General features: G+C 38.2%; 1 protein-coding gene and 1 pseudogene across 1 annotated transcript; one reads left to right on the top strand and one right to left on the bottom strand.

Moving 5' to 3' along the window:
• Window positions 1–104: 104 nt before the first annotated feature.
• Window positions 105–6684, bottom strand: LOC137733453 (UPF0481 protein At3g47200-like; annotated as a pseudogene).
• Window positions 6685–7055: 371 nt separating this feature from the next.
• On the top strand, window positions 7056–8492 carry LOC137733360 (uncharacterized). The gene is made up of 3 exons (XM_068472542.1): window positions 7056–7083; window positions 7999–8138; window positions 8214–8492. The coding sequence occupies exons 1-3, from the start codon at window positions 7056–7058 to the stop codon at window positions 8490–8492; spliced, it is 447 nt and encodes a 148-aa protein (XP_068328643.1).
• The last annotated feature ends 6855 nt before the right edge of the window (window positions 8493–15347 follow it).

Genomic DNA, 15347 nt, shown 5'->3' with positions numbered 1-15347 from the left:
AAGGGTATGGAGGATACGGCAAAGGAGAGACTTGCGGATCCTCCGAAGAAGCAGAGACTTGTGGATCCTCCGGAGAAGTAGAGACTACTTGCGGTCGTTTATGCTTAAGCAGCAGATATAACAGTGCACACAGTTTGTATGAAAGTGAGTATGAGGAGAATAACAGCTGCAACAACAGAAATAATGGACCAAGGCGTGTTAAAATAATTTTGTCTCAAATTCGCCATCCATTTGTGCCTGTGTTTTCCACAGTAGCTGTTCAGATCTTCACAAAGAGGGGCATAACAGTAGTAGTCAAGTATCATCCCAGTGCCAAGGTCATGAAGCAAAGTAGATATCTTCTTGGTGTTGGAAATTCAAATTAAAAGTCATGTGATCTGTCCATGTGATGCTAACCTTTCTTTACAGATTGTTTCCAGCAAAATATAATCATCATTGCTCCTTCCATGTTCAGCTGAATGGTGATGAAAGACAGCAAGTGTGCTGCCATGTGATGTGTTAGCAGGAAGACAGCAGTGTGCTGCTGTGTGCAAACCAAAAGGTTGTTATTACAACCTGCCATGATGCAATGCATGTGTATGCCAACTATCAAAGTTGCTGCATGTGTTTGAAAGGGTGTAAAGATGTGGAACACCATCATTCATTATATGTATTGTTGGATTGTTTATTTTTTCAGTTTTGTATAAATAGGCCATCTTGCTAAGCCTTATATCATCCCATCCGAATCCCATTTCCCATTCATTTAATTTCAGCTTGTAAGTTGTTGAGTTTGTAAACTCTCTTTTCATATATCTAAGTGCAAGTGTTTTACCAAAGCTTGTTGCTTCCCTCCTTTCTCTATTTCTCTATTTCTCTATTTCTTTCCTTGTCCAATTTTATTGAGAGTGAAAGTGAGAGGTGTGATAGAGTTTGTAAACTTATCACCCACATATTTTGGTATTGAGTTAGCAAACTTTTTCAATACCAACAATTGGTATCAGAGCCAGAATACCATTCTGGCAGGTGCAGCAGTTATGGCGTCCAACTTAGTGCAACTCCAAGTTCCCACATTGAAGAAAGAAAATTATGAAAGATGGTGCATCCAATTCAAAGCATTGTTTGGATCACAGGAGCTATGGGAGGTTGTCAGTAGTGGGTATGTTGTACCCACTGCCGAGCAAGAAGCCGTATATACTGCGGATCAAAGGAACACTCTCAAGGACTTACGAAAGAAGGACCAGAAGGCGTTGTATCTTCTTTATCAAGGATTAGAAGATTCAACGTTCGAGAAGGTTGCAGAAGCAACAACGAGCAAGCAAGTATGGGATACACTCAGTACAATCTACAAAGGAGTAGATCGAGTCAAGAAAGTGAGGTTACAGTCACTTCGAGCAGATTTTGAAACTGCTCACATGAATGAAAGAGAGAGCATCTCCGACTATCACACAAGGCTCATTGCGATAGTAAATCAGATGAGGAGAAATGGCGAGAAACTCAATGAAGTACGAGTTGTGGAGAAAATCCTTCGGTCACTCACATCCAACTTTGAGCATGTGGTGACTGCCATTGAGGAATCGAAGGATTTGGAGACAATGAGCACAGAGGAATTGCTAGGATCCCTCCTAGTTCACGAGCAACGCATTCAGAAGAATGCAAGTCCCACAACGCTAGAGCAAGCTTTGGAGTCAAAGTTGAATATTGACAAACCAAATGGAGGTCGTGGGCAGTGGAACTCACGTCATGGGAGTTCATCCAACCGTAGTCGAGGACGAGCCCGAGGAAGAGGTCGAGGCTATGCACAAAATCAAGGTCAGTCTCAGGAGTGGAGATCTACTCGAGGAAAGACGCATATCCAGTGTCACAACTGTAAGCAATATGGACATTATGCCAATGAATGTTCACATAAAAATGGTGAGCATGTCAACATGGCAGAATCAAGTGAGTCTTGCTAGCACACCATGATTCCAGTAGCTAACAAGATGTTTGGTATTTGGACTCTGGTGCAAGCAATCACATGTGTGGAAAAAAGGAGTTTTTTGCCGAACTCAAAGATGGGGCCTATGGATCTGTAAGTCTTGGTGACTCCTCAAAGTTGCCAGTTGAAGGCAAAGGGAAGATCAAGATTATCCAGAAGGATGGTAGAGAAGAATACATCTCCGATACCTACTACATACCAGGTATGAAGAACAACATTCTGAGCATTGGTCAACTGCTCCAGAAAGGGTACATTATACATATGGAGAACATGCTTCTCACTCTCAGGAATGCAAGGAGAAAGCTTATTGCACGTGTTCGAATGTCAAAGAACCGGATGTTTCCGTTGAATTTGAACACAAAGATTAGAAGCTGCAACATCGGTGTAATGGAAGATGAGTCATGGAAATGGCATCTTCGATTTGGCCATCTTCATTTCAATGGCCTAAAGTTGCTGTCAAGTGGAGGAATGGTTCGTGGTCTACCCCAAATTGAAGCCACACGCCAAGTATGTGAAGGTTGTGTGCTTGGCAAGCAAGCACGACTATCGTTCCCTGTTGGTGATACATGGAGAGCAAAGGCACCACTGCAGTTGGTGCACATAGATATATGTGGTCCATTGGATCCCATGTCTTATGGAGATAATATGTATTTTATTACCTTCATTGATGATTTCAGTAGAAAGACTTGGGTCTATTTTCTCAAGGAGAAGTCAGCTGCCCTAAAAATTTTCAAGGAGTTCAAGGCACTCACAGAGGCTGAAAGTAACCACAAGCTTGTGGCTGTGAGATCAGATAGAGGTGGAGAGTACACCTCCAATGCTTTCCAAGCATACTGCAAGGAGCAAGGAATTAGGCATCAACTTACTGCTGCTTATACCCCACAGCAAAATGGGATAGCCGAAAGAAAGAATCGAACCATCCTTGACATTACAAGGTCCATGCTTAAGGAGAAGAATTTGCCAAAAGAGTTATGGGCAGAAGCTGTAGTTTGTTCGATTTATTTGTTGAATTGATGTCCAACAAAGAGTGTCAAGAGGATGACACCACAAAAGGCTTGGAGTGGATACAAGCCGAATGTTACACACCTAAGAATTTTTGGGTGTGTTGCATATGCTCAAGTTCCAGAAGCCAAGAGGAGGAAACTTGATGATAGAGGTGAGAAGTGTGTGTTTGTGGGCTATAGTGAAGAGTCCAAGGCATACAAGCTCTACAACCCACTAACTGGCAAACTAGTGGTTAGTAGAGATGTCATCTTCAGTGAGGAAGAGACATGGAAGTGGAACAACAAAGAAGTCAGTAAAGAGAAGATCGTCTCCATTGATTTTGAAGAACCAGAAGTTGTACCACCTATTGAGCAACAACCTGCTCAAACAATCACAACAACTCCAGTGCACAGAATTGCAAGGAGTGGTCCTACATCTAGTGAGGAAAGCAGCTCCTCAACTCCAGTAAGGTTAAGGAGTCTCACAGAGATTTATGGATAAGAAGAAAAAGAAACCAATTTTTTCTGCTTCTATGCAGACCATGAGCCTCTCTCATTCAATGAAGCTATGGAAGAAGATTGTTGGAAGAAAGCCATGGAAGAAGAGATCCATGCCATCGAGAAGAATGACACTTGGGAGTTAACAAAGCTCCCACCAAATCAGAAGGCTATTGGTGTCAAGTGGGTTTACAAGATCAAACGCATTGCAGATGGAAGTGTGGATCGATACAAATCAAGGCTTGTAGCAAAGGGCTACAAACAGAAGTATGGAGTGGACTATGATGAAGTCTATGCTCCAGTTGCAAGACTTGACACGGTAAGATTACTAATCTCTCTTGCCGCTCAGCATAAATGGAAAATTTATCAATTAGATGTCAAGTCAGCCTTCCTTAATGGAGTTCTTGAGGAAGAAGTGTACGTGGAACAACCAAAAGGCTTCCAAGTACAAGGAAAAGAAGATAAAGTGTATCGTTTGAAGAAAGCTTTGCATGGCCTCAAGCAAGCACCGCGAACTTGGAACTTAAGGATTGACAACTACCTTCACCAAAATGGATTTCAGAAATGTCCATACGAGCATTCAGTTTACATGAAGAACGGTGAAAAAGGGGAGTTCTTAATTATTTGTCTCTATGTAGATGACTTGTTGTTTACAGGAAACAATGAAGCAATGTTCTATGAGTTCAAGCAATCCATGTTCAGTGAATTCGAGATGACTGACAATGGATTAATGTCATACTTTCTTGGCATAGAGGTGAAGCAAGAAAGTGACGGTATCTACATCTCTCAACAAAAGTACATGAGAGATATATTGGAGAAATTCAATATGGACAAGTGCAATATTGTCAACACTCCAGTTGCAACTAGATTGAAGCTGTCTAAGGAAGGAGAAGGTGAGTTTGTAAACTCAACCGTGTACAAAAGCTTGGTTGGAAGCCTAAGGTACCTTACAATCACAAGACCTGATATAGTTTATGGTGTTGGACTCGTGAGTCGATACATGGAAACACCAAGGGAGTCTCATTGGCTGGCCGCCAAGAGAATTTTGAGGTACATAAGAGGTACTCTAAACTATGGTCTATTTTATAATTTTGGTGAAGATGCAAAATTATTTGGTTATTCAGATAATGATTGGGGAGGTGACCAAGATGAAAGGAAAAGCACAACTGGCTATGTGTTTTTTCTAGGATCAACAGCTTTCTCATGGACTTCAAAGAAGCAATCAATTGTTGCTTTGTCATCGTGTGAAGCCGAGTACGTTGCTGTAGCCTCAACCATGTGTGAGGCAATTTGGTTAAGAAATCTGTTGAAGTCAGTGTGTCATCCACAAGTGGAATCGACTGTGATTCATGTGGATAACATCTCAGCTATCAAGCTTGCTAGGAATCCAGTCCAACATGGAAGGAGAAAGCACATCGATACCAGGTTCCATTTTCTAAGGGACCATGTGAAGCAAAAGACAATTGAGCTTGTCTATTGTCACACGAAGGAACAAGTGGCAGACATCTTCACTAAGCCATTACCAGTTGAATCATTCCAGCCGTTACGTGAAATGCTAGGCATGAAGGCATTTTAATTTGAGGGGGCATGTTGGAAATTCAAATTAAAATTCATGTGATCTGTCCATGTGATGCTAACCTTTCTTTACAGATTGTTTCCAGCAAAATATAATCATCATTGTTCCTTCCATGTTCAGCCGAATGGTGATGAAAGACAGCAAGTGTGCTGCCATGTGATGTGCTAGCAGGAAGACAGCAGTGTGCTGCTGTGTGCAAACCAAAAGGTTGTTATTACAACCTGCCATGATGCAATGCATGTGTATGCCAACTATCAAAGTTGCTGCATGTGTTTGAAAGGGTGTAAAGATGTGGAACACCATCATTCATTATATGTATTGTTGGATTGTTTATTTTTTCAGTTTTGTATAAATAGGCCATCTTGCTAAGCCTTATATCATCCCATCCGAATCCCATTTCCCATTCATTTAATTTCAGCTTGTAAGCTATTGAGTTTGTAAACTCTCTTTTCATATATCTAAGTGCAAGTGTTTTACCAAAGCTTGTTGCTTCCCTCCTTTCTCTATTTCTCTATTTCTCTATTTCTTTCCTTGTCCAATTTTATTGAGAGTGAAAGTGAGAGGTGTGATAGAGTTTGTAAACTTATCACCCACATATTTTGGTATTGAGTTAGCAAACTTTTTCAATACCAACACTTGGTACTGCCTAGCCAATTTTCAATAATTCCATGCTCAACAAGCAATTCCACATCCTTTGGGGTTTTCGCGGGACGCTTCATGAGGAAAACATAACTAGTTAGGCAATCCTCCTCTCTCTAATGGCATTGTTCAAAAGCAAGGAGATTTCTGAGTGTCAGATCTGTGGTATCGACTACTATTAACGTCGGAATTTTGAGGATGCCATCCGAGAATTTAATGTCAAATAAATTGCTGCCTCTTCCGACCGTAAACTTGACTCCAGCCTGGAGTAGCTCTGCCGCATTGGGTACGGCTGTGGTTTTAAGTTCCCTTCTAGTTTGTGATTTGAACGGTCGGTATAGAATTCTTATCAGATCAACAAAATGTTGTACTTCTTCAGTATAGCATATTTCATTAAAACCCTCTTCTTTTCCCTTTCTAACAATTTGGCTTTCGAAAAAGGAGTAGGAAATTTCAAGTAACGAAGGCCGTGGATGTGCAGAAGAAGAAAGTGTGTTAAAAAGAACCTGAAGAATGAAGAATGGCAGCTGATTTTCAAGCAACCGCAAATCTGGAAGCACATCCCATCTCATCACAGGGTTGTTAAATATGTAATCATCACCTTCACAATTTGAGTCACGGCACCTCAATAAGAACTCAATGACGAAGGCGGCATCCACTAAAACAATTCTTACAAATTGATCACTGCCAAACTCAATGGGTTCTGCATAAGAACCTCGCAACCTTCCCTCTTGGTCCTTTATCATTTGTATATAATCAGAAAAGCTTACCCTTTCCCTGGTTCGGCTTAGAAAATGTCGCAGGTACCATTTTTTGTGCTCTTCCATGGCTTTTAAATGTTCCTTGCCATGGTGAAGTGGGCCAATAGAGACTACTTGAGGTGTATATGCTTTCTCATGTACCCGCCGCAGTCGCTAATTGGGAACTCTATAGATACACCGTAAAGGGGACTGGGTTGACAAGTTATCCAGCTCCTCTTGTAATGGATCCTTGGGGTTTTCTATGTCATGTGGAGCTTCATGGACGCCTTCCATTTTACCTCCTCAGATCGTTATCTGCATTGATTCGAATATATGTAAGAATATGAGGTAGAGTACGTAGTATTGGGACCGGCTATATGTATTCAGTTTGATAGAAAAGTCTTGTTAATAAGAGGAATGCTAATCCTTGACAAAGAATGTTTGTATAGCATTGAGATTAGTTCTTATGGAACAAAGAAACAAGTACTTGTTTCCTACAGGGATTTTAATAGGGAATCCTATCTGTTATGGAAAAGACTACATATATATATATGGTGGCCTTTCTTCTCACAGAACACAAGCTCATATTGGGACTTAAACCTATTTGTAAGTCGAGTTCTTGATCATCTGCTAGAGAAGAGAAGGTTCACTGAAAGTTCAGCACCATGGCTTCTAGTTCAGGGACTTCTGCAGGTATGCCATTCTTCTTAAGTTATCTCATAGACAATATTGGTTGGTTCTTATTAGATTGTGCTTCATGTTTAATCTTGTTTAGTTAATTAAGTCTAACATGTGGTATCAGAGCCACAAGACATATAAACACGAGTTCAATCTGTAGAGATCAAACGTTTGTGTTTTCATTCTAATAATAATAAAAAATAAATAAATCTTGGCCTTATGGAGAATCGGCGGCGGTGGAAAACGACAAAATAACAGCTTTATAAGATTAAACTGAAAACTTAACCGTTGGAGCCCCTAAACCATTGCCGAATGAGGGTTTTCCCAGATTAGAGTTAGTTTTAATTCTCCTCATGAACAACGATCTGGGTTTTTCCTTTAAGTAATAAAACCTTCTGTTTTCAAATTCTAAATCGCTTCCGATGTTCTCTTCGTGAATTTGAAATCAGTGATTAAAAGGCATGTTGATCGCTTTTGATTTTCTCAAATTACCTGTGTATGTTTTAGTGCATATGAATATGCTTTGCTGCTGCAGTTTGTATTAATAAATTGCCACAGAGAATTGCTGCAGTGAGAAACATATTAGAGATATCGGTTTTGAATACAATTTTGGATTTTGATTTAACTTTGATAACTTTTGAATCTATTCATTATATATAACATGTATGATTAATTCATCCGGTGTTTGAGGATACATGATTACTGCAACATGTTGACTGAGTTCTTGTTTTATCATTTATTCTACATATGCTTATCAACAAATTGTTGTTAAGACTATATGTATGAGTTTGTGATTAAAGTCATGATGTGCAAAAGGATGTTGAAATGAAATCAGGAACTAATAAGTTCATATTTGTGATTTTATGACTTCTACATCATCTGCAATATCATTAAGAACTATGAACTTGGCTTACATTCCCATTCTCACAGGGGGAAGCAACTGCAAGAAGTGGAGACGAGAGATTGGACTCTTGTTGACACTTAATGAATTTGACATAGCACTTGACACTCCCAAGCCAGTTTTGACTGATCAAAGCACTAGGGCTGAGAAAGCTGATGCAGAGAGATGGGTCAGAGCTAACAAAGTGGCACTTTCCATACTTGAAAGTGCCATGATTGATACTGTTTGAGGTGGGATCAAGAAGCATGAATTGGCTATTGACTATTTGAAAGCAATTGAGAAGAAGTTCAAAGAGTCTCAAAAGGCAGAAATCAGTCAATACATGGCAATGCTTACCACATACAAAATTGAAGGCACTAGTTCCATCAGAGACCACACCATGAGAATAACTGATGTAGCTGAGAAGTTGAATTCTCTAGATGTCAACATTGGTGAGATACAACTGGTATTTATGATCCTTCAAGCTCTTCCAAGCAGATACACTCAGTTAAAGGTGTCTTATAATACTCAAGACAATAACTGAGATGTCGATGAGCTAATAGCACAATGTGTTCAAGAAGGGACTAGACAAAAGCAAGAAAGCGGAAATGATGCAGAAATGGTGAATTTTGTGCAACCTGATAATGGGGAAAAAGGCAATCAATTCATTCTTTGGACACTCTGGTAAGAATTCCATTTGCTAAAGTAAATGACTCTATTAAGGGATCTAAAAATCTTAGGGTTAAAACGAAAAATATTGCTAAACTTAGATGTTTTTTTTCACAAAACTAAAGGACACTTAAGGAAAGATTGTCTAGTTTTCTAGGACTATCTTAAAAGTAAGGGTGTAGAACAAGTTAATGTTTGTGTTGAGTCAAATTTGATTGAAATTCCTGTGAATTCTTGGTGGTTTGATACTGGTTGCTCAGTCCACATTACAAATTCTTTAGAGGGTTTTATGACATCAAAACAAATTGGTTTTAAGAACTATAATGTCTTTGTAGGTGAAGGAACTAAGGTTGCAGTAGAAGCTATTGGAATGGTAAGCTTAAGATTGTCTTCTGGTTTTATAATAAAATTAAATGATGTGCTTTATGTGGCAAAGATGAGCAGGAATTTGATCTTTGCTTCTAAAATTGCCAAAAATGGTTTTGCTTTTCTAGGTGATGTTGAGTGTTTAATTTTTTTTGAAAAGAATCGCCAAGATTGTGTTTTGGGAACTGCATACTTGAGTGACAACTTGTGGTGTTTAAAATGTACTTTGGAGTCTAATAACCAACATGTTTTAAACATAAGCACTACGAGGATGCACTGCAATGCTGATTCCTTCATACTTTGGCACAAAAGGTTAGGACACATATTCAAAGAAAGAGTTTTAAAGTTGTCCAAAGTTAAGTTAATTCCTGAATTGAATTTTGTTGCTGCAACTGAGTGGGTTGATTGTGTCAAGGGAAAAATGACTAATTTTAGGAAATTGGATGCTAAAAGAGGTCATGATTTGCTGGAAATTATACACACCACTAGTACAAAAAAGACTTTGCGTGACGCAGGACCTTCGTCGCGCAAAGTCAAAAAACGTCGCGCAAACATTAGCCCAACGAATCTTCGTCGCGCATTTACCGTCGCGCCAAGGCAGTGAAAGCAGGTTTTGCGCGACGAAGGAGTGACCTATGTCGCGCTAAACCACTTCGCGCGACGTATGCCCAAGTCGCGCGACGTATTCCTAAGTCGCGCAAACCCTTTTTTTTTTTTTTTTTAACAAAGAATTTGTTTATTTAATTTTTAATAAATATTGTAATTAAATTCTAAACAATAATTAATAAACCAAGAAAAAGTATTTAATTATAAAATATATGAAAATGTACGTACAAGATGTCCGAACAAAAAAGAAAAAACTACAAGTTTTCTAGGTTTAATACATCATGCTACTAGGTATCGGCTGGGCGAAGTGGCTGGGAAGTCGAAGGTGGAGCAAGATCAGGTGCTGGCATCGGGATTTGGAGGCCAGACATTGCTAAGGCCTGAACAATCATATTCATCCTCTCGTCCTGGGCCCTAATGTGCTCGCCTTGGGCCCTAATGTGCTCTCCTTGGGCCCTAATGTGCTCGTTCTGGGCCTCTAGCTGATCTTTTAGGGTTGTCACTTCCTCCTTCAGGGAATTGACCTCTCCTGTGGACGATCTGGAAGAGGAGGCACCCGTCTCACGAACCCCCGCCTTCCCCATACATCGAACAACCTTGCCGTGACGACAACCCAACTTCTGATTCAGGACCTCAGTCACAATCTGAAGACCTGCATCCTCAGGTATAATGACGTCCTCGATTGGGGTCTCAGGGGGAAGCTGCGATGTTGCTTCTTGGAGAACATCAGTGCTCTTTTCCACCATAGCACCCTGTAATAATAAAGAAAAAACATATAATGTTTAATAACAAAATATAAATAATATTTGAATGATTTATAAAAATAAGAATAATAACAATTACATATACTTACATGAAGATGCTCAGCGTTCTCATTGCCGGGTCGAACGTAAACGTCCTTGAACACGTCAATCAGTGGGAACTTAGAACCCTCCTGAAGAAAAAAACATTAAGAAAATTTTATTAATCAATAATAAAAAATAAATTGTACAAAATTTTTTAAAAAAATATACTTTTACCTCACGTCGTGCCTCAAGCCTATATGAAAAAGGCTTCGAACCAGAATGGTGGAGAAGTGTCTTTGAGTCCCGAGCTTTCTTGCCAGCAGCAGATTTCTTCTGTTAAACATACAATATACATGTTAGTGCGACTATTTGAAAGAAATTATTAAAAAAATAACAAAAACAGTAAATTATTATTAAAGTATTATGTACATACCACAAATTTTGGGTCAGTAAAATGTTTGCAGAGCCACTCCCAATCCTCTGGCCGATCCTTCAACTCGACTGGGCAACCCTCTAGGCGAGCAATTTCCGGATCATCCCATTGCTGAAAATGCTTGTGAAAAGCGCTCTTCCAATCTTTGTACCGGCTTGCTAAGGTCTCATCTAAGTAGGCACTGACCTCAGGGGATAAGTCGTCAAGATCAAAATTGACCTACAAATATGAAAAACAATAAAATAATATTAAGTAATATACTTTGGTTTATAATATTTGTAAACAAAATTAAAAAAACAATGATAAAGGCTAAAAATTAATATACTAACCGACAAATTGTCTCGCACCAGTATCTTCGTATTCTCGGGAATTTGTGCCCAAGACTCCCACTGCATAGGACAACAATTCCGAATAACATAACCATAGCTAGTAGCAACGCTGCTATGTTGTTGTGAGGTAGCTGCTCCACGATGTCGCGAGTCATACGCAATCTTGATCACAGAGGCAGACATACGTACGGCCTGTGCCTCCTTTAGCATTCGATTAGGCCCCCTGGTGTTTTTTTTAGCTGCCCAAAAAAACTTAAATGGTAAAAACCCTAACCTAAGCATAAATTTGTACAAAAAATTCGGCAAAACCTCCCTTAATAGTATATCATTTCCCAAAACCTTAAAACAGTAATTCACAACCCACAACACATTTTCACAATCATAAAAATAATAGTTTTAAAATGAAAAAAAAATACAACGTAGTGAGAATTAAAAAAAACTACCTGGTTGGGAGGCTTCACCCTCGACTCTAGAAGATGAGGAAGCATGATCAGAAGGCTCCGGCTCGCGGTGGCGTCGGTGAGGCCGTCGTGCACTAAGGGGCTGAACTGACACTGATGATGTTGATGATATGGGCACTTGGGACGCCCTAGGACTAGCCTCAGTAAGGGGTGTAGGCTCCCTAACCAATGGAGCACTCACTCCTGGAGCAGTAGATGTTGATAATGCAGGAGCCGCATTGGACATACTCCGACGACGAGTGATCAATTGTGACATCTATACATTTTTTGAACCATAAAAATATAACATTAGAAATGAAAGTGTAAGACATAAATCGGTGAAGATTCTAGATGCCCATATAAAATTTCAAAATTAATATACTTTTACCTCACTTCGTGCCTCAAGCCTACACGAAAATTGCTGTAAGAAACTTTTACAAACCACTACACAACTGCAGCTTAGGTGAATATAACCAATTAGAGAAAATGAACAAATTTAGATCCAAAATGGAGTACTCTACATCAACCAAAAATGTTTAAATCGCAAATCAAACTATCAACAAAATAGAAGAGTAACTTCAGTTGTGAAAGCGTTTTGGTTTCCAATGGTCTGTTAATCAAAACAACAGACAACAATTAGGTCCACGATAGTCAAATGGCACTGAAACTTTACCATGTTTGTATCCCAAAAGAAACTAAATGTGAGAATCATGGAAATTATACACACACTGACATTTGTGGTCATTTTCCAACTAAAACCATATGTGCTAACTCTTATTTTGTTAACTTCTTTGATGACTTCTCAAGATTTTGTTACACTTATTTAATTAGTGAGAAGTCATATGTCCTTGATTGTTTCAAAATTTATAAAACTGAAGTAGAAAAACAATTAGGAAAGATCATTAAGATTGTTAGATCGGATAGAGGAGGAGAGTACTTTGGCTGGTGGCTTAATACATCACACTTGGAACCCCATAACAAAATGAAGTTTTAGAGAGGAGAAATAAAACCTTGATTAGAATGGTAAGGAGTATGATGAAAAGGTCAAAACTACCTAGATTTCTATGGGGAGACACATTGATGACAACAACTTATATATTGAATCGAGTTCCTTGTAAAGCAGTTTCATCAACACATTTCAAAATCTGAAGTGAAAGAAAGCCTAGCTTTGATCATTTTCATGTTTGGGGATGTAAAGCTGAGGTTCGAATTTATAATCCAAATGAGAAGAAACTGGATCCAAGAACTGTTTCATGCTACTTTACTTATTTGCTGATATTGATCATCAAGTTCACAATGTTAAAGATATAGATTGAATGTATGTAATTCTTGAAAGATGTTTTGCATTATGGTTGCAATAAAGTTACAGAGTTCTACATTTTGAGATGTATATGAATTGGTTGTGATTGGGTACTTTTGTTAACAGACTTAGTGATCACTTCTATCTAAAAACAATTGAATAAGTTGAGTACTTGAAACTATTCTCATACTCAAGTGGGAGAATGTAAGAATATGAGTTTGAGGTAGAGTAGTTTTGGGATCCGCTATATGTATTCAGTTTGATAGAAAAGTCTTGTTAATAAGAGGAATGCTGATCCTTGACAAAGAAGGATTTTGTGTAGCATTGAGATTAGTTCTTATGGAACAAGGAAACAAGTATTTGTTTCCTATAGGGTTTTTAATAGGGAATACTATCTGTTATGGAAAAAACTGTATGTATATATATGGTGGCCTCTCTTCTCACAGAACACACACTCATATTAAGGCTTAAACCTATTTGCAAGTCGAGTTCTTGATCATCTGTGAGAGAAGAGAAGGTTCACTGAAAGTTCAGCACCATGGTTTCTAGTTCAGGGACTTCTGCAGGTATGCCATTCTTCTTAAGTTATCTCATAGACAATATTGGTTTGCTCTTATTAGATTGTGATTCATGTTTAATCTTGTTTAGTCTAACAGAATATTGCTACTAAATATTCATATGAACCCGCCTACAGTTTGAAGTGCTCCGAAACCCTACTACGTTTACTGTCTAGGAGATAAGAATCACTTACATCAAATTCTTCACCATTTCCTACTGATTCAATTTCTTTCAAATCTATTGGCTCCTCCACGGGGTCCGAAGCCTGCAACAAACAATCACATGGAGCAAACCTTTGTAAGAACAAAAAAACCCCGCCAAATGCATTCGGAGGTGGTGTGGTTTTCCTATGGAGCTGAATGTTAGAAAATATGACTGCAGATCATTCTGATCCTCTGATAGATGAAGTGGAAACTTTTTTTTTCTCTTGGGTGTATTAACTTGACAAAAAACTTGTGTAAAAATCATTCTTATTCACACCGTATCAATTCCATAAAATTGTAAAATTCCAACAATCCATAGTAATGTTATGCACCACGCATCATGACAGCAAACAAAACGAATGTTCTATCAATATGATTTAGGAATGGACTTGGCTTAATAGAATTGAAAATCCCAACTCACAAATTGCAATTTGATGTCAGAAGATGAAGGCTTTAGCTTGTGCCAGAACATAGTAGGCATGAACAAATTCTTATTTATGGAGAGGGTTGATGTCAACATAAGGACAAATGGAATCCCAAATGTCAACTTACTAACATGTGAGGGGAAGGTAATTTTCAATAAAAATGTTGATAAAGTTAACCGATAGCCATTCAAATCAGTTCAACTAATGCATCAAAGTGACAACACGATTATTATTGTAATCCATTTTGCAGAAGTAGGCAGTGAATTCAAACAAAACAAAGTTAAAAAGCAATTTGAATAAAACCCCAATTCTAAAATTACCTTAAACTCAAATGATATGAACACAACAATTCAAACCAAAGCATCAAAGGGAATTTATTCAATCTACATCTAAAATCTAAGGAAAATAGTAAAACGATTTTGTATATTTTTTTGGCTTAAATGTTAAATTGGTCCATGTGTTCACTCTATCGGTCAATTTGGTCCCTGTATTTTCAATTTGGCCAAATTGGTCCCCGTGTTTAACAAATTGTTTATAAATGGTTAACAGAGATACACATGGAGACACATTGACCGATAAGATGAAACACAAGGACCATTTTGACATTTAAGCCTTTTTAAAGAGAAACTAATTCATCAACTTCTTATAACATAATTGAATTGTTATGCAATTCTTCTCTGCCAGGCTGAAGTTAGAGGATCCATGTATAGACGTAAAAAAAAAAAAAAAAAAAAAAAGCAGAAGCAAGAAGATCCAAGCCCCACAAACTCACAAAGAAAATTCCTATATTTGTATTTGAAACTTCGAAAACTATCCAAGTCATGTAATTGTTGCACAAACACAATTTAAATTAAATCTCACCCAAGTCATCTCTTGACGACGAGCGATTCACAATTATTTGAAATCCAATTCGTGTCTTTCTTTACTTGTTCAATTTTTATCATGCATGAATTTAATAGTCTAAACAAATAATTATACCTTATAACATCGTCTAAAGTCCTAGTTTTCCATATAATCAAGACTTTACTAATAAACAAATATGTGCAAGAAAAGCTTACAATAAATTCAAGACTTCCTCTGTTGGCAGAATTTGAGGCTTGCAAGTTATATATTATCATATAGTGACACAGGCACTCTTATATAATGGTGAGAAAGTTAATTATATTCTTGAACCATATTTTAATTCATAGAGGGGCCGGGAGCATCGAATGGTTACTTACCTTTGATTGGGGAGGTGAGAATCACTTACATCATATTCTTCACCATCTCCTTCACTTTTAATTTC

This window comes from Pyrus communis, chromosome 1 (assembly GCF_963583255.1).
Source record: "Pyrus communis chromosome 1, drPyrComm1.1, whole genome shotgun sequence".
NCBI lineage: Eukaryota > Viridiplantae > Streptophyta > Magnoliopsida > Rosales > Rosaceae > Pyrus > Pyrus communis.
The sequence above is the reverse complement of the archived record's forward strand: the minus strand, read 5'-3'. Positions and strand labels throughout refer to the sequence as shown.